At 42.3% G+C, this 23586-nt stretch overlaps 1 protein-coding gene across 1 annotated transcript; it reads right to left on the reverse strand.

Moving 5' to 3' along the window:
* Nucleotides 1–12065: 12065 nt before the first annotated feature.
* LOC121287319 (cytochrome c oxidase subunit 6B1-like) lies at nt 12066–12326 on the reverse strand. Its single transcript, XM_041205097.1, has one exon. It carries the CDS (start codon nt 12324–12326, stop codon nt 12066–12068), a length of 261 nt encoding a protein of 86 aa, XP_041061031.1.
* Between the last annotated feature and the right edge of the window lie 11260 nt (nt 12327–23586).

The raw sequence follows: 23586 nt of genomic DNA on the forward strand, positions 1-23586 counted from the left end.
AATGTGAAATCATTTGAAGCCAAATTGAAGCTGTGGCAAATGCAACTGGAAAAAGGCATGCAGTGCGTTTTTCTACCCTTCAGAAACAAAAACCTGCATTAACTGTGGAGTATGCCAGGGGGTGTGCAAATTTACTTCAGAGTGATTTCAAGACCTAAAACTGAAAGAGCTGAAATTAAACATTTTTGCCATACCGCTCAATATTGAAGCAGTCGATGTACCTGAAGACCTTCAACGTGAAGTTATAGAGCTGCAAAGCAACATTGAACTCAAGGCTAAATACGATAACCTGCCTTTCCTGGAATTATGCAGACTTCACGTAGGCGGCAATAAGCTTCCAAATGTGAGGAGGCCCGTGCTGATAATTGCATCGCTGTTTGGAACTACATACTGTTGTAAGCAGTTTCTTTCAATACTTTCTCACACAAAGAAGCGTCTGCATGCCACATTAACAGACGTGGATTTGGAAAGCCAGTTGCAATTAGCAACATCAACAGTGCCAGCAGACATCACAGGGCTCATTAAGGAAAAGAAAACTCAGCCATTGCATTAAAGCAGTGGGTGTGTTGAATGTTTCTGTAGTCTCTCTAAAAAAAAATTAAGTGGGCTTTTATGTGTCTGTGGCCCGTGACTGATTTTGTCTGTGTGAGTGGCCACTTGATATTAAAAAGGTTCCCCACCCATGCTGTTGTCCCCATCAAACACTCCCAGGGCAGGTACAGCACAGGGTTAGATACAGAGTAAAGCTCCCTCTACACTGTCCCCATCAAACACTCTAGGGCAGGTACAGCATGGGGTTAGATACAGAGTAAAGCTCCCTCTACACTGTCACCTTCAAACACTCTAGGGCAGGTACAGCATGGGGTTAGATACAGAGTAAAGCTCCCTCTACACTGTCACCTTCAAACACTCTAGGGCAGGTACAGCATGGGGTTAGATACAAATTAAAGCTCCCTCTACACTGTCACCATCAAACACTCCCAGGGCAGGTACAGCACGGGGCTAGATACAGAGTAAAGTTCTCTCTACACTGTCCCCATCAAACTTTCCCAGGCCAGGTACAATGCTGGGTTAGATACAGAGTTTTGCTCTGTATCTGCCTGTTCACTATCTGAAGCTAAACTAAAGCTTGGTGTCATGTTTACCCAGAAATTTCCTTCCATGCACGTATCTGCTCTATTACCAGGAACGCCTACTTCCACCTCTGTAACATCGCCCTGCCACAGCTCCACAGTTCCTCAAAACCCCATTGAACTCTTTGTGACCTCTCGACTTGACTATTCAGTCTATTGCTGGCTGGCCTGCCATCTTCTAGCCTGCATAAACCTGAACTCATCCAAATCTCTTCTGGCCATATCGTGACTCACTCCAATTCCTTTTCACCCATCTGCTCTTTTTATTAGGCAGTCCCTTGGCATCGAGGGTAAGTTGGTTCCACTCTGGTTTGAAGGTTCTGAGGTAGTTGGTAAGTCCAATGTGTAATCTGCAGACTCTGCAACATGGGGGTGGGTGGTGCTTGAAGGATTGGGTTGATGGGTTGTTCGGAGGTTTGTGCACTCGCTCCTTGACTTTGTCCCTGCACGTTCCTGATGAAATCACTCAATGTGTTCAGTGCCTTTATGAAAGAGCCCTCTGCATTCTGGTGGGTCACAAGCCAGGTTCTCCCATGAATCAGTGGGTATATCTGATCTCTTCAGGGATCCTTTGAGGGCATCCCCACAGTGTTTCTACTGTCCTCCTGGGAGTCCCCCACCGTGGTCAAGTTCTGAGCGGAGACATTGCTTCCGGAGTCTGGTGTCAGGCATACGAATGACATTTCCTGCCCAGAAGAGCTGGTTTTGAATGTTTAGCATCTCGATGCTGGATAAGTTGGCCTGGGAGAAGATGCTGCTGTTGAATTGCCTTTCCTGCCGCTGGATTTGGAGGATCTTGTGAAGGTGCCACTGGTGGTGCTTCTCCAGTGCTTTGAGGTGTCTGCTGTAGGTTGTCCAAGTCTCTGAAACATATAGAAATGCGGGGATCCCTGCTGTCCAGTAAACCACGACCCAGCACTGCTTTGCTTGTTGACCTACATTGACTTCCAGTCCAACAATACCTCAATTTGAAAATTCTCATTCTTGATTCAAATTCCTTCATGACCTCCTTCTTCGATATCTCTGTAACCTCTTCCATCCCTACAACCCTCTGAAATCTCAGCAGTGTCCAATTCTGATGCCTTGCACATCCTCAGTTTTAACTTTTCCACCAGTGGCAGCCATGCCTTCAGCTGCCTGGGCCTTTGACATTGGAATTCCCTCCCTAAAATTCTCTGCCTCTCTACCTCTCTATCCTCCTTTAAAACCTACCTCCTTGACCAGAAATTTGATCAGCTGCCCTAATATGTTCTTATGTGATGTGGGGTCAAATTTTGTATGATATGTCACAATGATGTGACTTGTGCATCAGTGATATTAATCTGTATTTTCACCAGCTGGTCAAACATTTGCTGAACTGTTTAAAAAGGACATTTTTAAAGTCAAGAAAATACACTGACTAAAGATGGCTGCCATAAGTCGCCTGATGTCTGGTTTTGCAAGCTGACCAGCTTCTGGAAAGTTCCAATACGAATTACAATTCGGACATGTCACAATATTCTTCTCTGGGATTTCACACCTGAGGATGACAAGAGCCACTTCAAAGGGCTTTATTGAAATTTATTGGACCTAGCATTTGCATTTTTATAAGATTACCTCTCCAGCAGAGAAAAAAAGTTAGCTAGAATAGTGGTTATATGGAGATATGTCTTTTTATTTAATCAGGATGGATAATGACTCATTCAGGGGGTTAATAGCTGGGACATTACAGAGTTTATTCATCCCTTGGCCATGAAAAAGGCAACTGTTGGTTCAGCCATCAGATGAACAAACCCCTTCTGAAATCATTACGGGAAGAAAGAGGTCCTGTAACTATTTGGAAATTTTGTTAATACAAGCTATTATCATCGACTTTTTGGAAAAGTGGATTATAGGTTAAAAAAAAATTGTTTCCAGCAATTGCAGTTACATGGGCTTCAATTCAACTCCTGGAATCTACAGGAACTTGGAAACATTTCTGCCACTGCCACAGTGACCAGCCAAGGACTCATAAACCGTGAACTCTCATGTTAGACCATAACCCTGTTTTATCTTTCAGTATTGAATGTTAAATTACAGTATAACTATATTTTTTGCATGCTTGTGTGAACATGGGTTGTGAAAGTCCGAGAAGTGTGGGATTACATTTTTAAATATTTTGAAAACCTTTACTTGGGTGGTGTTTTAACTCAATAAAAAATAAACCTCTTTTTGTTTTAAACCTGAAGAAAGCCTGTCAGACTTGTTTCTTTGCAATCAGCATGTAAATGATTAAGCACAGACATTGAGAGAATACCTTCATCCTTCTAATCCTTCATGAAACATGTTACGGTCAGACTTGGTGTGATAGGACATGGCAATCATATTTTACCCCTCCTCACATGACAGTAACAGAGGGGACTAGTAACCCAGAGGAGCAGGCTAATGCTCGGAGAACACAAATTCAAATCCCACCATGGCAGCTGGTGGAATTTAAATTCAGCTCATGAATCTGGAATTGAAAAAGAAAAAATAAGGCAAGATTCATGAAACCATTGTCGATTGTCATGAAACCCATCTGGTTCACGAATGTCCTTTAGGGAAGGAAATCTGCTGTCCTTACCTGGTCTGGCCTACATGTGACTCCAAACCCAAAGCAATGTGGTTGACTTTTAGCTGCCCCCTGAAGTGGCTTAGCAACCCACTCAGTTGTATTGAACTGCCACGAAGCCTACAAAAAGGGATGAAGCCAAACCATGAAATTATTGGAAGGAGTGACCGCCGCATAGTCCTTGTGGAGACGATATCCCATCTTTACATTGAGGATACCCTCCATCGTGTTGTGTGACACTACCACTGTGCTAAATGGGATAGATTTTGAACAGATCTAGTAACTCAAAACTGGGCATCCATGAAGCACTGTGGGCCATCAGCAGCAGCAGAATTGTACTCAACCACAACCTGTAACCTCATGGCCCGGCATATCCCCCACCCTATCATCACCATCAAGCCAAGGGATCAACCCTGGTTCAATGAAGAGTGCAGGAGGGTATGCCAGGAGCAGCACCAGGCATATCTAACAATGAGGTGTCAACCTGGTGAAGCAACAAACTCAGGACTACTTGTGTGCCAAAAAGCATAAGCAGCAAGTGATAGACAGAGCTAAACAATTCTGCAACCAACAAATCAGACCTAAGCTCTGCAGTCCTGCCACGTCCAGTCGTGAATGGTGGTGGACAATTAAACAAGTCACTGGAGGAGGAGGCTCCACAAATATCCCCATCCTTAATGATGGAGGAGCCCAGCGCATCAGTGCAAAAGATAAGGCTCAAGCATTTTCTGCAATCTTCAGCCAGAAGTGCCGAGTGGATGATCCATCTCAGCCTCCTCCTGAGGTCCCCAGCATCATAGATGCCAGTCTTCAATCAATTCAATTCACTCCACATGATGTCAAGAAACAGCTGAAGGCACTGGATACTGCAAAGGCCAAGGGCCCTGACAATATTCAGCGATAGTACTGAAGACTTGTGCTCCAGAACTTGCCCCTAACCAAGCTGTTCCAGTACAGCTACAGCAAAGTGGAAAATTGTTCGGGGTCCTGTACACAAAAAGCAGAACAAATCCAACCCGACTAATTATCACCCCATCAGTCTGCTCTCCATGATCAGTAATGTGATGGAACATGTCATCGACAGTGCTATCAAGTGGCTCTTATTCAGAAACAACCTGCTCACTGACACTCAGTTTGGGTTCTGCCAGGGCTACTCAGCTCCTGACCTCATTACAGTCCTGGTCTAAACATGGAGAAAAGAGCTGAACTCCCGAGGTGAGGTGAGAGTGACTGCCCTTGACATCAAGGCAGTATTTGACTGAGTGTGGCATCAAGAGGCCCTAGCAAAACTGGAGTCAATGGGAATTAAGTGGAAAATCTCTGCTGGCTGGAGTCATACCTAGCACAAAGGAAGATGGTTGTGGTTGTTGGAGGTCAATCATCTCAGTTCCAGGGCATCACTGCAAGAGTTCCTCAGGGTGGTGTCCTTGGCCCAGCCATCTTCAGCTGCTTCATCAATAACCTTTCTTCCATCATAAGGTCAGAAATGGGGACGTTCACTGATGATTGTGCAATGTTCAGCACCATTTGTGACTCCTCAGATACTGAAGCAGTCCATGTCCAAATGCAGCAAGACCTGGACAATATCCAGGCTTGGGTTGATAATGGCAAGTAACATTCATGACACTCAAATGCCAGGCCATGACCATCTCCAAACAGAGAGAATCCAACCATTTTCACTTGACATTCAATGGCATTACCATCACTGAATCCCCCACTATCAACATCCTTAGGGGTGGGGGGGGGTTATCATCCTGGGAAGCACCTTGGGATATTTTATTATGTTAGAGGTGCTGTATGAATACAAGTCGTTGTTTTAATATCATATCAAACACATCCTCAGGTAAATACACCACAGATTAGATACAGAGTAACACTCCTTCTTCAATGTCACATCAGTGAACAAATTTGCCCAGATTCCATTCCTCTGTGTGTTATTTAAACAGAGGTGCTAACCCAATTACAACATTAGTACGATAACGGGGATAAGGGCCTTCAGTAATGTAGAGACTGGGAAAGCTGAGACTATTCCTCTTTCAGCAGTTCAGTGAAGATTTAATAGACCTATTCAAAATTATAAAGAGTTTTCACAGAGTAGATGGGTGGAAAGTGCTTCCACTGGCAGGGGAGCCAGTAACCAGAGGACATAGATTTAATATGGTAAAAGGGGTCTCGCTCACTGGTCAAAGGACTGATGAAAAGCCCGTTGTACATCCATGGCGGGGGCTCGATGCCTGTCAGGCACTTAACTGGCTAATGTCAGGCCTTATCTGAGGAATCCTGGCCCCAGGACCTGCCAGCCAATCAAGGCCAGTAGCAGCGCTGGGAGTGGTGGTTGATGCCGGTGATGCTATAAGGGCTTCACCAGGGATAGTCTTTGAATCCCTGGACACAGGTGATGAAGGAGGAATGTGGGCCACAGGCAGAGGGTGTGGGGGATGAGTGGGGGTTTGGTGGGAGGGGGGGCGCTGGTGGTTGGATGGGTTAAGGGGTTGGAAATGGCTTCCAGAAGCCCTCCGCCATTCTTGATGTCAGGTCCCTCAATCAGACATTGAGTGCCTGACAATGAGAGAGTCCCCCGCTCCCCCTGGAGGGGTTTGCTGGGCATCCTTCTGTGGAAAGCTCTCCACTGGTTGGAGTCATACCGAGCACAAAGAAAGATGGTTGTGGTTGTCGGAAGTCAGTCCTCTCAGCTCCAGAACATCACTGCAGGAGTTCCTCAGGGCAGTGTCCTCCACCCGACCATCTTTAGCTGCTTCATCAATGACCTTCCTTCCAACATAAGGTCAGAAGTGGGGATGTTCGCTGATGATTGCACAATGTTCAGCATCATTTGTGACTCCTCAGATACTGAAGCAGTGCATGTCCAAATGCAGCAAGACCAGGACAATATCCAGGCTTGGGCTGATGGGTGGCAAGTAAATTTCACACCCTACAAGTGCCAGGCAATTATTGTCTCAATAGAAAGAATCCAACTACTTGTCTTGACATTCAATGGCATTACCATCACTGAATTCCCCAATAACAACATCCTGGGGATCACCATGTACCACAAACTGAACTGGACTAACCATATAAGTACTGGGAGGTTGGGTATTCTATGGCAAATGACTCACCTCCTGACTCCCCAAAGCCCATTCACAATCTACAAGGCACAAGTCAGGAGTGTGATGGAATACTCTCCTGCCTGGATGAGTACAGCTCCCATTACACTCAAGAAGCTCGACATCATCCAGGACAAGCAACTAGTTTGATTAGCACTTGATACACCACCTTCGACATTCACTCTCTCCACCACCGACGCACAGTGGCAGCAGTGTGTACCTTCTACAAGGTGCATTGCAGCAACTTGGCAAGGCATCCGGCAGCACCTTCCAAACCCATGACCACTATCACCTAGAAGGACAAGAGCAGCAGGTACATGGGAACATCACCACCTGGAAGTTCCCCTCCAAGTCACTCACCATCCTGACTTGGAAATATATCGTCGTTCCTTTACTGTCACTGAGTCAAAATCCTGGAACTCCCTCCCTAACAGCACTGTGGGTGTACCTACACCTCATGGACTGCACCAGTTCAAGAAGGCAGCTCATCACCACCTTCTGAGGGATAATTACAGGTGGGAAATAAATACTGCCCTTACCAGCGATGCCCACATCCCGTGAATGAGTGCAAAAACACAAGCCCCAGCCCCGTACATTGGTACATTTCTTCTCTCACTTGCAAACGTAAGATGTTCCCCTCGGCATGAGACTGTCAACACATTTCTGTTGAAACTGTCAGGTAAGGGAGATAGCTCATCATTTCAACAGAGTAAGTGAACCTTAGCCACTCATTATTGAACACTTCCTCATATTGTAAACACTTCAGATATATTCATGCATGGAAGAGAAAGAGGATTATAAAGTATTGAGGGAAAGTGCCTTTCAGCAAGAAAGGATGTTTGCTTTCGGTTGCAATGAGCCACAGTTACAAGCTTTCATCCATATTTTGAATCATGTTCTGCTCAAGGTGTTGGCTGTTTCTGATTTTTATTCATTTTGTTCCTGGGTGTCGTTCACAAAGCTGGAATCTTTAGCCCATCATTTGGTGCCCCAGGAAATTGTTGGTGGGGATCTTTCTCCATGAATGACTGCAGGCTTATACTAATGGTACCCCCTTCAATGCTATCAGGTAGGAAATTCCAGGATGGTAACACAGGCGCAATGAAGAAATGCAAAGAGTCCAAGTCAAAAAGGTATGTATTATGATATGGCAGGTGATAATTGCCGGGCTGACCAAATTCCAAAGGGAAACTTGGCCAAGCTATCACGAAGATTTGCAATTTGCATTTTATTATGAGAAGGTATGTGCACTGAAGTCAGAACTAAAGATTCCACTACTACTTTTGGAGATTTTAAATATTAAATTAAAACATTTACTAACAAAAGATAAGAAAACTTAAATGCCCAAGGTTACGGTAACACAGTTAAATTTAGTCTTATAACATTTCCCAAAAGATTTCTACTTAACTATAGTCACAAATAGACACCCTTTTCAGGCAACAGTCACAATAGATTCTCAATCCATAAAACATCCAGTAATATTACTGCAAGGTACCCAATGTTGCTATGAGAGAGGTATTTCACAAGCTTCTCTCTCCCTCTCACTTGACAATGGAAATCCAAGGCTTGTAACAAAACCTTGCTTCTTGAACAACCAGACGTTTCTCTAAGATGACTAGAAGCTGCTTTCTTCGCAGGGCTGTGTTCACACAGCACCCTCTTCAAGATCACATGGCCACACCCCTCATACAGCTTTCAATCCTTCCTTAAATATACTTCCTCCCCTTTTATCTTTACAAACATTGTTTTCACACCCCTTTGAAATTCAAACCCTTCCAAATATAAGATATTTCATGTTACCATCTTGCCTTTGCTTTTGGGTCAATAAAAATATGATATCCCCACTATTTGTTTACCTATGAACTCCTACAAGATGCAAACATTTTCCTTGTGACCTCCTAATTCATCTTTGAAATTCAAACAACCTGTCAGCTTATCTACAAATGCAAATGTAAGCTCTAACCTTTTTCCTTGTACCCCATCTTAGCTTGTCCATTTCCACTTCAAAATGCTTACTTTTACACCTTAACCCTTTGAAGATTTAAACCTTGCAACCTGACCGTCTTCCGTCTAATGAAATTAGTCACACACACAACCTACATCCCCCACAAGCCTGCTTCACAGTATCCCACAGTAATATTAGGAAAAATGATATTCTATTTACATGTGCAGTTTTGAGGTAATGGTGCTCCGACAATATTGTTACTCCTCCTTAGCTTTGCAGGCTTGTGTAGGCTCTTGGTGCTTTATCCAGGTGGCAATTCTTCAAGTACAGAGTGCGGGTGCCACATATGAGAAAGTTATTTCACCTCAGGGACCATCAGAGCTAAGCCCAATCCTTCAGTCACCAACCATCTGTACTTCCTAGTACTTATTGTAAGAATAGATGTAGTGGATAGAATAGACATAATAAGCTTTTGTTAATATAAAATCCACATGCACATACAAAAGATTGATTCCGCAGTACACACAGAAGTATGAGGTCAGGCCTGGATTTTAATAGACATTACCTCATGAGCCATTCATGAGAAAAGACAAGAAATATCAAGGGTTATTTTGTTAAATTGGTGAAAACATGGGTGTAATGTGAAGAAGCCATGCCTATTTTAACTTATAGCTTTGGCGTGCAATTTTGCTCCTAACTGCTGATTAACCTGATTTGAATTGGCCTGGAGGTCCTAAAACAGACACATGCAGATTTAACACTCAAGAACTCATTCGACATAGCTGGACTCCCCTCATTCATTTCCACCCTAGATGTGCAGTGCACAGGCAGCATGTCCTTTGTTTATGCTGTTCCTTGTTTAGTGATAAGGTAAGCTGATGTCACTTGCTGCACATGCTGTTTAATGTCTTAGGTTATTTGTTACACTCCAGGTATTCCACATGAGTGTTCCTTAGTCCTCTGTGGCTTTCAATGTCTTATCTCTCTCACTATCTATATATTTAAAAGAAAAATGCCTGCCTGCCTCTTTGTTTGTTGGCAAACTCCTTGAGGACCTTGGGCCAATCTCAACCAAACTTTGTGGGATGATACAACTCAGGGGCATGTCGTGGGAGAATTGACATCTAACCATGCCAAACCATGGAGGGGGAAAGGGGTTTTGGTGTCTTAGCAGTGGATTGGGCAGCCCTGCCTACACTATGACCCTGTTGACACCGTAACACTCGGACCTGCTTTAACCAACCTTAGCCATACTCCAGGAAGGAATGCGATGAATTTACATCATAAATCCCTGACTGTTGTTCATATTTCATTTGTGTTTTTTCTCATAACTTACATGAAACAAATGAAATATGTTCTGAGGCATGACACATTATTACTTGGTAAGCGAAAGCGACAAGTGGCATGTAGAGCCAGGGAGATGAAGAGGCCAGAGTAAAAAGGCAAAATGTAGACATGAAGTGAGAGGCAGCAATAAGAGAAAGGGAAAGTGAAGAGGCTCCAGCAAGAAGGCAAGAATTTGGCAGAGAGCAACAGAATGCAAGAGGAACCAGTGCTACAACTAAGAGACCAACACTCTTAAAGGAAGCTTTCATCTATGATCCTCATCAGAATTCAGTCAAACCCAGAATATGATAGATTGATATGATATGAATATTATGGTGGAAAAAAAGTGAAAAAAGAGCCACCTTCAATATATTGGGCAAATGCTAAAGTACAATTTCCACCTGTAAGTGAGCTACCTGACCCACTGAATGCACCTCTTATAGGGACAACAAAATTAAAACACTTCTTGCAAAATATTAGAAAATATAACAGCTGTGTAGGATCACCAGGAAATCTCTTTATTTTGGCTCAAAAAATAAGAACTTCTAGCAGTGAATTTACTGGTGGGGTGGGATGGGTGTATCCTCTCCCGGTCGAAAAATCAGTCAGCAGCTCAACAACTTTCAAATGGGCTGTCCTGCAAAAATAAGACTCTGGGGCAGCCTCATTGAGGTAAGAGTGGGAATTCTGCCCTTCACGTACAGGAAGTCCCCAAAGGAGGTACTTCCCCTTCCTTCCCGCCTTTCAGCCCGAGCTGTTAAAGTTACAGGCCGGCCACCTTCCTTTAACCTTGCCCCGCCCAACATATTATGGCAGCAGAGGTGGGATGAAGTCCCCAAGTGGTGTTTAAGTGGCAACTTAAGGGCCTCAATAGGCCTAAGAGTGGGCGGGCTGCCAGATGCCTTATCTGCAACCCCCCATAAAATGGGGGACAGTTTGGGGGTTGGTGGGATGACCACCCACTTTACTTTACTTGCCACCACCACCAGCCTCCATCCCCCCAGCAGCAGGGGGGCCACAAAATTCCCCCTGATGTAGCCTATTATAAAATATTTAATCGCTGAATCACTGAAATGTTTCAGTTCAGGGAGAACAATTCACCTAGTGCCACTCCCCCCACCCTCTTTCCATAGCCCTGCACATTCTTCCCTTTCAGGTAACTGTCTAATTCCCTTTTGAATGCTTTAATTGAACCTGTCTCCAAACACCATGTTTCAACAAACACAGAAAATGTAGAGAGTGATAGTAGGTATTGCCTTTGACACCAAGATGAAATATTCAGAGTATTAACAAGCATTAAGGATACAGGTAATGATGTAGATTATGTTCCTGAGGATTTTGAGAGTAAATGAGGATGTAGAAAATGATTAGTAGAAATCATACTGTCAAAATTGTCAATCTAATTAAACTAGAGTCAAGCCAAATAAATTCAAATAAATTAAAATAAATTCAAAGTGAAAATAAATATTTTTGTCAAATAATGTTTTTGAATATAATAATTTTGTGTGAATTTAGGTAATTGTGTTTCATATTTGTGAGATTAAAATTGTTAATTTAAATAATTGTGTGAAAGAAGGTACTTAAGTGAATTTTTGAATGAAATCTGTTGGATATAAGAAATGCTTCAAATAAATTACTTCATTGGAATATTTTCATGGTCTGATTTTCTATCTCATTTGGTCCATTTGCTCTTAGGGCAACTATCTCACTTTATTACTTCACAAAAACAGTTTTTTGATCTTATTTTTTAAACCTTTCATTCCTTTGTTTCCCATATGTAACCCAGCTTGTCTTCGCTGACTTACAATCCACCTACTAAGTGAACGATTTACCCAGGTATTTAGGCTCTAAAGAGATGGCCGAGGTGGAGCGTTGAACTGAAAAGCCAGTTTAACCTATGTTTTGCACAAAACACCATCTTGTGAAGGATTTATTTTGGTAAAAGCTGTACGTTTTCGAAACATTGTAGGAAACATTGCAACCACACGTCAGATTTTCCCAGGAAAAGTGCCCTCTTCCAACTGATCATTCCATTTGTTTATCCATGAAATTGGGCAAAGTGACTTGTACATCCTGTGATACTTCTCGCATGAAGTAGTATCAGCACCTTTTGAAGTTAGTGCTTTAGTACAGCAATGGAAGTCCAGGTAACTTTTGAAGCAGTTCCAGGTTTGGTTTTTGTTGGGAAACCTGGCATCAAAAGGCTCAGCCTTATAATTCTTCAACTTTGTCTGGATATTATTTGCCATCGCGTCTTCAGTTCAAAGTGACAGCGAAATGTACAAAACTCGGGTTCACTTCCCTGTTTGTCCAAATGTAGTGAGCCCGTGCCTGACAATTACACTGCATGGCGGATAGGTAACTCTTTTGAGTCAACCAAATAAACTAAATTAACAAAATCAGGGACAAAGTAAAAACAGCCCCTTAAAGGGAAACTGCAAAAACAAAAGACAAAATGCAAAGGAAACTGACCAACATGAAATCAAAATGTGATTTAAGGGGCCGATAAAACACCCCAGTCCCCGCAGTGCCCACCGAGCCCAGAAAGGCTCGATGGTGCAGATGGCCACTGCATAGTTGAACCTTGTATGAGGGATCGTTAATGGGCTGATTGTCACCTAAATTACTGCTACTACTCATTAAGGAGACTGTATGGCATTTTGGTGGATAGCTTTTGACCTAATACCCTCTCCTAACAGTGATCAGCTGATTGGGAGTAAACTAGTTGTTGTTGGGGGTTTCAAGTGCTACTTAAAGGTAAACCACTTTATACTGTTCACTTGCTGCTGGATGTTTGAAGAGAACTTTAGAACACAGAGACTCTTGGACACTTTTTCAAGACTTTACCTTCAGTCTGTCAAAATTGATTTCAGACATTCTGAACGTGAGTGTTGTGCTCCTCAATTTTATTGGACATCTCAAGGAGTCATCAGGAGAAAAGGAGTGCTTGATTATTAATATCTTGCTATGTCCTCTTGGTCTACCAGAGGAATAGGCAGTAGGTCACAAGTATGTGAATATCCTGTTGCAAAAAAGTGAAAGAAAGGAGCCACTTTCAAAGTGTTAGATGAGACCAGACAGAGCAACACCAGCTGCAGCAGGAGAGAGGGACAGGATAGTGTCTTATATCCCACATAAGGGAAAAGGGATAGAAGTCATACCCAGCATTGGTTTGAAGCCCACCATGGCAGATGGTGAAATTTGAATTCAATAAAAATCTGAAATTAAAAGTTTGATGACCATTGATTGTCGTAAAAACTCATCTGGTTCACTAATGTCCTTTAGGGAAGGAAATCTGCCATCCCTACCCGGACTGGTCTACATGTGACTGTAGACCCACAGCAATGTGGTTGACTGTTAAATGCCCTCTGAACAAGGGCAATTAGGGATGGGGACTAAATACTGGCCTCACCAACAACACTCGCATCCCAGGAACAAGTAAAAACAATTAGGTTGAAGGAAGACATGACAATATCCTATAATGCCTCCATGTAAGGGGAGTAGAGTTACATGACCTATAAACCAAACAATTCTTGTTGGATAATATATCAGGAGAGGGAACTCCGCCTGATATTTCTATTTCTTAAGTCAATGCTGAAATGCCTACCTGAGGTGGTTAAGTTGTTACCCAGATTAGTTAACTGAGTGCAGAGGTCTGAATGTGGATTCATTTGGGTATGTGTTTCGTCTCTGATTCAGAGAATAAATCTCCCACCAAAAGATCACGTGACATCCAAGATTTCTCTCCTTTAGGTTCAGCTCCAAATTGAGCAGCTACTGGCACCATCTGTGGGCATGTTACTCTGGCAAAATGACTATCCGTCTTCAAAAGTCTCACCAAGCCAAACAATAGCTTATGCCTAATCAGTGCTGTGAAATAAGGACTATGCACTTCTATGTTCTCCTTGAAGTGTTCTGCCAATACAACTCACAGCTCAATGTCAAACATATGGGCAGAAAATTGAACAGCTGAGCTGTGGTACTGGGACATACAGACCAGGGTTCCAGATTCCATTTGAGTCTCTGGATTCTAGCCCAGGTAACAGTGGGGACATTATAATTGCACTTGACACCACAGAGTTTAGGGAGAAACCAACCAGCATTCCTGCTCTTGATCACTGCTCATGCCAGGGTGAGCATGTCAGTGACCAGGCTGAATTCTGATCGCCACTTCACAAAATTCTCTGTCCACAGTCAGTGTCGAGACTCCAACATTCACTTTTATTCATTCCTGGCATGTGGCACACTGACAGTTATTGCCATGAGAGGGTGGTAGTTACAACATTTTGTTATGGTTGAGCATTTTGATATACTTCTCCCTTTGCTGCCGTCTCTGTTGCAGAGGTTTAAGTAAAGTTAGTTCAATAATGGCCCGCCTGTAGTTGAGCATGCAGTAGTCCTACTCCGTGCAGGAAACAACAGGAAGATGGTGACGAGGATAGCATGGAATTCTTTTTTTAAACATCATTTGAGAAATTATGGACTCGAACAAACGTGACACACTTTTTAGAACTTTTAAAGTTGATTTTGAGGAAGTTTTAGCAGTTAGAAAAGTTGTCTGTGTGTTCACGTCACGTTCAGATACACAGTGAGTCAGCACAGTATGTAATTGAAAAAAATGACACTGAAGGTGTATTTGGGGACAATGTGGGTATTCAACCCTAACAAAGAGGACAGGTGTAATTACGGACAAAGGTTACACATTTGACTGAAAGTGAATAAAATAGATGAGATAAAGAAAACATTTTTCTCATTATGATGCGGCCAGATGCTTTTGAGATGGTGTCTAACTAATGTTGCCCACGAGACACTAGTACTATAGTTCATATAGTCCTTATTTCACAGCACTGATTATGCATAAGCTATTGTTTGGCTTGGTGAGACTCATTCAGAAATGAATGAGATTCCGGGCTCATATTTTGGTGTGGCTACAAATGAGGTTGCACTTAAAGTTGTATTCTGTGAAAGGAAGCAGGTACCAAGTGAGACTGTTGCAGATTACATTCTTGAATTAAAGAAACTCTGTCATCACTGTGGATATAGCGTGAACTTAGAAATCAACCTTGGAGACTTGTATTTAGGAAGCCTAAAGAGCAATAAAATCCAGGCCAAGCTTTTGAGCAAAGGCAATAAGCTGATGTGGAAGGAGGTCTGCGATGAGATCGCAGGCATGGGAATGACAGAAAGGGGTGGTTATAGATTTAAGGGAGGTCCACCGGATTTTAGCAATAACCAGGCCAAGCAGCCATGTTCACAGTCTCAGAGTCAGAAGATTAGATGTTACCGTTGCCATGGTAGCCACCAACCATCTAAATGCCCCACTTCCAGTCAAAGTGCTATGCCTGTGAGAAAGCCGGGGATGTCCAGATGGCATGCAGGAGGAGAGGAAACAGTAATCTTCCAGATCGTGGTAAAACTCCAGGTTACAGCCATGCACCAGGCTGAGGTCATGGTAGATCTAAAATAAGTTCAAGAGTTTGGAAATCTTTGAATGTGCATACGATAGATATGGAAACAAAAGTTGATATTATTGAGCAGAAAGATCAAGAGTTATACTCAGTCAGAGAGCAAGAAAAGTTGCAGATGGAAGATGAGAGTGCTAGGGCTGAAGATATAATTCCAACACCAACAGTAGAAACGAAAGGCAGAGATTCACAACCTTTTTCCATCATTGATATAGCTGCAGCAGGCCCTTTAATCTCAGAAAGAGAGTGCAAGAAGTCCCTAAGTCACAGTCCCAAATACAAAACTGGCGTGAAATGGACTACTTATTCCAATAACAGTATCCCAGTGTTCGGTGAAGTTAGTATTAGGGTGGAATATGATGATATATCCTATTACTTACCATTAGCAGTAGTTGGAGAGAACAAAGTCTTCCTGAGGAGGAATTGACTTAAGAAAATGCAATTAAACTGGGCTGAGCTATTTACATTAAGGATCAATAAGAAGATCTCTGAGATTGAAGAAGTGCTAAGAGAGCACAAAGTGATCTTTGAGCAAGGATAAAATTAGCCATCTATACGATATTAAATGTCATAAGTCAACAGATCATGCAAATGCAGACGTTATTTCAAGATTTCCCATGATGACTGATTCATTTTTTAGCCACTGCGTTACCTGTAAATTATTTTACAAACACACATGACATGTCGGTGTCTGCCAGAGAAATTACTGAAGGAACCCACAAGGATGTGATGCTCAGTAAAGTGCCCAATTATGTCATGAATGCCTGGTCTAAAGCGTGTGCTGATGGGAAAGTGCACGAGTTTTTAACATGTAGAAATGAACTGAGCGTAGATCAAGGCAGTCTCCTTTGGGGTTTAAGGGTTATTATCCACAAGATTTAGAGAGTTTATTAGGGGAACTTCGTCAAGAGCACACAGGGATGGTCCGTAAAAAAGCAGTAGCAAGAAATAGCTATTCTTTGTATCCAAAGTTGGTAAGATATTGAAGAGTTGGTGAAAAGTTGTGAAGTGTATTTCCGAATCAGAAATGATCCAACCAAGGTTTCCATTTAGTCCATAGTCAAACACAAGAAAACCGTATGAACGAGTATATGCTGATTTATTTGAAGTAAAAGAGTACCTTGTTTTAGCTATACCTATAACAAGTGGATAAATGTTGAGCCTATGCCCAAAACCACAAAACAATTGAGGTTTTATGAAGTTGGTTTACAATTTATGGGTAACAAAGGGTATTGGTGTCAGGTAGTAGTCCAAGGCTTACTTCAGAAGAGTTTGAACTAGTTCTGAGCGAGAATAGAGTCAAACACACTCCAATACGACCATGTCACCCAGCATCATATGGTGCTGCAGAAAGAAATGGCCAGATTGTGAAGAAACAGAAGTATTTGCTAGGCAGTAACTTCCATGTTTCTCTTTGATACAGGCTAGACAGATTTCTGTCTCTTACAGAATAAACCCACAGTCTACAACAGGTCGCTCACCTAACAAGTTAATGTTTAAACACACTCCTAGGACAAGGTTTACTTTAAGCCTGATGTTAATAGCTAAGTAAGAGAAAAGCAAGACAAAGTGAAGATGAATCATGCTACACCAGGCGTGTAATTTAGAGAATTCAGTGCTGGTCGTAAAGTCATGGTGAAAAACCACTAAGATGATAAAATGGAGCATGTGATTGGAGCTTTTGTAAAGAGACAAGGTGCATTCACATAGCTAGTGAAGATTGGAGAGAGACTCTGTCAGTGTCATAGAATATTGCTTGTGTTATGAAGATGTGTTATATAAAATACTAATTTATAATGTCATCAGCTAGACATAAAAATATATTGTATACATATAAATATATATATATTATATATATATATATATATATATAGATATGGCCAACAACAGCTATTATATTGTACATGTGAAGGACACAAGCTGCTTTATGGAGTCTGAGTCTACTGAGCTCTCAGAGACAGTGGCTAAAGTAAGCCCAGGTTGAAACCAGAAAAAGGTCATGTGATGCAGCTAGTGGGTGAAATATATTGGATTTCAACCTAGACAGAGAGACTGCCACAGGTTACAGCCTTACCTGTCTCTCTTTCTCTCATCAAAGCTGAGCTGTTTGTGATTTGAAAACCCACCAGAAGACCTCATTACTACAAACTGAGAGTTCTTAAAGGAGGATTCTGAATCAAAATCACTGTCTTCAAGAGAAAGGACAGCCAGCCAAGACTGCTCCAGTGAGAAACCCAAGAGCCAGCAGATCTTGTGAAAAGTGACCCTTCAGCTGTAAACATGCATCCAGTCAATCCATGAATAATTCTTTTTCCTGATTTTACTTTGTACTTGGCCAAGTTTTAAGGTCTGGTACTCTGCAGAGTTTTATTTCTTTTTTTGATTTCTGCAGGGTGAGGGGTTTGGGGAGGTGTGCGTGTGTGTGTGTGCGAAACCTTTTCTTAATAATTTCTGCAACTTTACCTGAGTGAGTTTTAGCAATAAAGTAAATCTTTACTTGTTAAATTAAGGAACCTGGCTGGCTTATGTCTTACACTGAGCTACACACTGTTAAGTGTATATATATTGAATTGGCATAGCACCTCCTTTTTAAATTAAAACTCTGGAAAAACTGGCCCAGGAGTGGGAAAAAGAGAGGAATTAATGTACCCCTCCTCACCTGATCATAACGTTTGAAAAAGAAAATCTGACAAGGGAGAGCCTGATAAACATCCCATAGATCAAATTCCTCCTCCAGTCCAAAGTGAAAGTCACAAAGAGAGTGAAAGTTTGCTGGTATCACAGAATCCACTGGTAGAGCAAACTGAGTCAGGGACTTTCATTGAGACAAATCAATCAGTAACATAGTCCCAACTATTAAGTGGATTTGGTTGTCAAAGTTGAAGTTAAGATTTGACACAGTCAAAGATGTTGAGAGGCGGATTCAAGCTCATGGAAATTGAAGGAGACACCCAGACAGGAAGAGATAGAAGCCAGACCAGTTAATTAAATTATATAGGAAGCAAGAAGAATGGAATTGTTCTTTTCATTATTTCTTGTCAAATGAGGATATTTTTGTTAAATACATACTGGTGTTAAGGAAAAACAATTGTTTTAACGTGTAAAATACTCCGTAAGTATTGGTCTTATGCCCTGGCTGTGATCATATCAGAAACAAGTATCCGACTCAACCTGTTAAATTTTCAGGTATTATTGATGTTGGTTTAGTCATATTGTATTCTGGGAATTTATGTACATGTACCATTTTATATTTGCATGTATAAGTTGTTTTTTTATATGAGGAAGGAGTGTAATATATTGTAATATTGATTTAAAAAATAAGACATGCTGTTGAAGCTACTCATCTTGCAATCATCAGGACAGATGCAAGAATGCTAAATTTCAGAGAGCAACAATTTATAATGTATGAGGAAGGGGTACTAACTTGTTGGCAAGTCGACTCTGATTGATCAATGCGTTGCCATGGAGAATACACCAGGGAACTATTGTCCCCAAGACTTTTGTTTAATCCAAAAAAGACAAAATGCCTGGACATGTTCCTTTTGCCTGCAGAAGACAGGTCCTTCTGGATGAATGTATGTAGCTTCTCGCAAGCATAAGTGAGCCACATTGCGAGCCCAACCGATAATCTTAATCTTATTGTAATAGCTGAGAACTGTGTTATATCATCCTCTCTGATACTCTCTCTGTTGGGGAGTGTAATGATTGTAAGTTAAGCCATTTCTAACTGTTATGGTGATCATGTGACTTTATAGACAAATCAGCCCTAAGCTTGGGAATCTTAGGGCTGGAGCTTTTTAGCCTTGGTCTAGGAATAAACATGTAGCCTTGCCTGGAGCCTGTAAATAAAGTTTACTGTTCTTTACAAGAAACTGGTCCTGCAATCTCCAAGTTTATTACTGAGAGGTTTTAAGTTGTTTGATAATGGCTGCCTACAGTTGAGCATGTGTTCATCTTACTCAGTGTAATACATAACAATAGTACACCTTTTAAATATGTGGATTGCTTGGCCACTTCAGAGCCTATCATACAGGCCAGACTGGCTAAGGAGGGCAGCTTTCCTCCCCTAAACAACACAAATGAACTGATTGGATTTTTACACCATTTTAGCAGTGTCATGGTCATTGCTACTATAATTTCAGATGTTTTTTTTATTTCCATGCTTTTAAATTGAATTCATATTCTCAACCCCCCACAGTCCCAGATTTGGATTCCATGTATCAGGCTTATCCAACGTTTTCACGTGGGGAGGGCCACATTTCAATTTTTTTCTCACTCAAGGGACTGATAAGTAAATTTCAGAAAGATAAGATTTGACACAACGATAAACATGAATTTCTAAAAAAAAGCTGACATATGAAAAAAAACAACTTGTTGAACAAAAACAGTGTTAAAGCAATAAACTGATCATTTAAAAGAGTGAGAAGTAAAAATAATGATTAGTTTGAGAGGGGGTGTGTGTGCGTATGTGTGTGTGTGTGTGTCTGGCACAGTCCCAGTCTCAGAGTGCTCACTCATTCACCCACTATGAGGATGGGTGAGAGTGCATTTGGAGTGTGGGACAGAGGATGAATGAGAATCCTAAGACTGGGAGTGAGCCAGACACACACTCTTTCCTGCACCACCCCCCCGCCTCTCAAACACAGACACACAAACTCTCGCCTCTCTCTCACACGCACACACTCACATTATCCCCTCCCTCTCTCATGCTCACACACACATGTACACACTCACACTCTCCCCTTCCTCTCTCACACACACACGCTCATACTTTCTCCTCTCTCACTCACACTCATAGTCTCCCTTCTCTCTCTTTTTCTTCCCCACTTACACACACATACACTCCCACTCTCCCCTCTCTTTCACACACACACATTCATACTCTCCACTTTCTCTCTCTCACACACTCTCACACACACATACACTCACACTCTACCCTCTCTCTCCCACACACACTCACACTCCCTCCTCTCTCTCGCACATGCACTCACACTTTCCCCTCTCTTTCACACATACACATACTCCTCCTGTCTCTCTCGCACACACTCTCCCCACCTTTCACATGAACACATACACACTCTCCTCATCTCTCTCTCACATGCACACACGTACTTTCCCCTCTCCCTCTCTCTCACTCACACTCACACTCCTCCTGTCTCTCTCTCTCACACACACACAGACTCATACTCTCCCCCCTCTCTCTCTCTCTCAAAAACACACGTACACTCTCCCCTCTCTCTCTCTCACTCTCTCACTGTAGTAAAGTGGAGTACCAAGTAACTTTAAGAGAATGCAAGTGGACTAACCATGTGACAGTACTGACCAATCACTGTACAGCGCGGGCTACTGGTTACCTGTAAGTCTTGAGCTGGAGATGGTTGTGGGAGCATGCAAGGATTGAGTGCTCTGCCCTCTGTTACAATAAATAATCACAGTTTGTTCTTATGTCGGTCTCTCTCCGTTATTGATAGCGAGCATCAACTAACAGTTGTATATGAAGTTGTGCAATTCGAGTTTATGTGACTAGTGAACCCATAGAACCAAAACATAAAACTCACACACACACATACACACACACACTTCCCTCTCTCTCACACACACTCTGTCTGTCTCTCAAAAACACACAATCAATCTCCTCTCTCTGTCTCTCTCAAACACACATACTCGCACTCCCCTTTCTCTCTCACATGCTGGTGGGCCCTGTTCTCCCCCACTTTCCTCCTTGCCCCAAGACCCATTCTCCCTCTCGCTCTCACCCTGGAACTCACCTTGAAAACTTACTTTCCTACTGTTTTCTCCATCTTTTCCAAGACAGTGAGAGATGGGCAATCAATGTTGGCCTTGCCAGCAATGCCCATGTATCATGAATGAATTAAAGAAAGTTGTAAATGTACATTCTGAAGGTGAACAGAGGAAGGCTACACTGCTGCTACTAGGAACTGAATTCTGTGACCTTGAAGTACTCATGACCAAACTGGAAAAGAGATAGGGAGCATCACACTCTATCCCAGAACCGTGACCAGCTGAAATGCAGCTACAAGTTTTGAAACCAAAACGTGCAGTTTTACGTGGATGGCCAAGACCAAGAATGATATTCTTCATGACATTAAACAATGATTACAAAGTCCATTTTAAACTATTCTGTTTAACAGAAAACCTTGTTCAAAGAAAATCAACATGAGGGCAGTGATCTTTTAGAAAACCCCGCAGCGGACTGAAGGTTGGCTGAGCAGAGCCAGAGATGTTTAACATGAAATCAAAGGCCACAGTTCATCATGTGCTAACTGCAACACAACTCACAAGTCACAGAGCAAACAGCCTCTGATGTCGCACAGTGTCCCGAACAGATCCTGGTCAAAAGAACCATGGAACACAATCTTTCTGCTTCCAGCTGCTGAGACACATCAGCCTCAACCACCACAAAGGAACTCGATGAACAATGACTCATGTCAAGGAAGCTCAAGAGTCAAGAATCAGCCACTAATCTAAGGAGAAAGGGCAGACTGATTAAACCAAGACAGAAAATGAAAGAGGATGTTTTTCTAAATTATGGATTACTATAATTGGAGATGCTATGTAAATTCTATATGAATGCAAGTTCTTTTGTAACCCTGCTAATAATTACTGAGAATAGTTTGAAAGAAAGTTTTAAGATTAACTCCAATAATTCCAGATAGAAGGGGTATTTTTATCTTCCCTGTCTAAGTAGTAGTCTGGCAAACCTGCTTGCCCCTGCCTGTTATGATCAACAAGCTATGTGAAGCACAAGCCTCTGGGAAGCATTACCTTCTTAATGGCTCTCCAAATACAATCACTGGCATGTTGATGCCAGTCCAGAAGGCCTTCACTATATTAGAGATGAACGACTCGCAAAAAGTCATGTGATCACACCTGAGCGATACTCCCACAAGGCACGGAGCACCTCTCCACTGTGGATGCCCAGGGAGGTGGTCACAAGATGCAGATGAGCTATCCTGCACAACAATTAGAATGACAAAATCTTGAAGAGGATCCTGAGGAAATATACTAGAATGATAGAGATGAGCAACCTCCATTACTTAGGATTGTTCATTGAGAAGGATAAGGGGAGATTTAATCAATTAGTTCAAAATTATGAGAGGTTTTGATAAAGTGGAGAGAGAGAAACTGTTTCCACTGACAGGAAGGCAACCAGGGTGACACAGATTTGAGATAACTGCCAAAAGAATGAATGGGAAGACAGGGGAAATGTTTTAAGTAGTGAGTTATGATCTTGAATGCACTGCCTGAGAGGGTGGTGGAAGCTGACTCAACATTAACTTTAAGAAGGGAACTGGATAAACATGTGAAAAGGAAAAAAAATTGTAGGGCAATGGAGGAAAGGCAGGAAAGTGGAACCAATGGATGGCTCAGTTAAAGAGCTAGTACAGACATGATGGATGGGCCGAATGATGTAGGACTCTGTGAGCTTTTGAAATACAAGTGGTGACCCTTGCAGGGTTGTTGTTGTGAGGTGTAAAAGGTGCTTTGGGCAGCTGTAGCTGATTCCTTAAAATGAACTTAAGGAAAAAACAGAGCTAAACTCCTGATGTGAGAGTGACCGCCCTTGACATAAGGCAGCATTTGACTGAGCATGGCATCAAGACCCCTAGCAAAATTCTGGTCAATGGGAATCAGGACGAAAGATCTCCACTGGTTGGAGTCATACCTAGCACAAAGGAAGATGGTTGTGGTTGTTGGATGTCAGTCATCTCAGTCCCAGGACAGCACAGCAGGAGCTCCTCAGGATAGTGTCCCAGGCCCAACCATCTTCAGCTGCTTCATCAATGACCTACCTTCCATCATAAGGGTCAGAAGTGGGGATGTTCGCTGATGATTGCACAATGTTCTGAACCATTTATGACTCCTCAGATACTGAAGCAGTCCATGTCCAAATGCAGCAAGACCTGGACAATATCCAGGCTTGGACTGACAAGTGGTAAGTAACATTCATGCCTTGTCCTTCTAGGTGGTAGTGGTCAGGGGTTTGGAAAGTGCTGCCTAAGGAGCCTTGGAGAGAATGACA

Source organism: Carcharodon carcharias, chromosome 14 (genome assembly GCF_017639515.1).
Source record: "Carcharodon carcharias isolate sCarCar2 chromosome 14, sCarCar2.pri, whole genome shotgun sequence".
NCBI lineage: Eukaryota > Metazoa > Chordata > Chondrichthyes > Lamniformes > Lamnidae > Carcharodon > Carcharodon carcharias.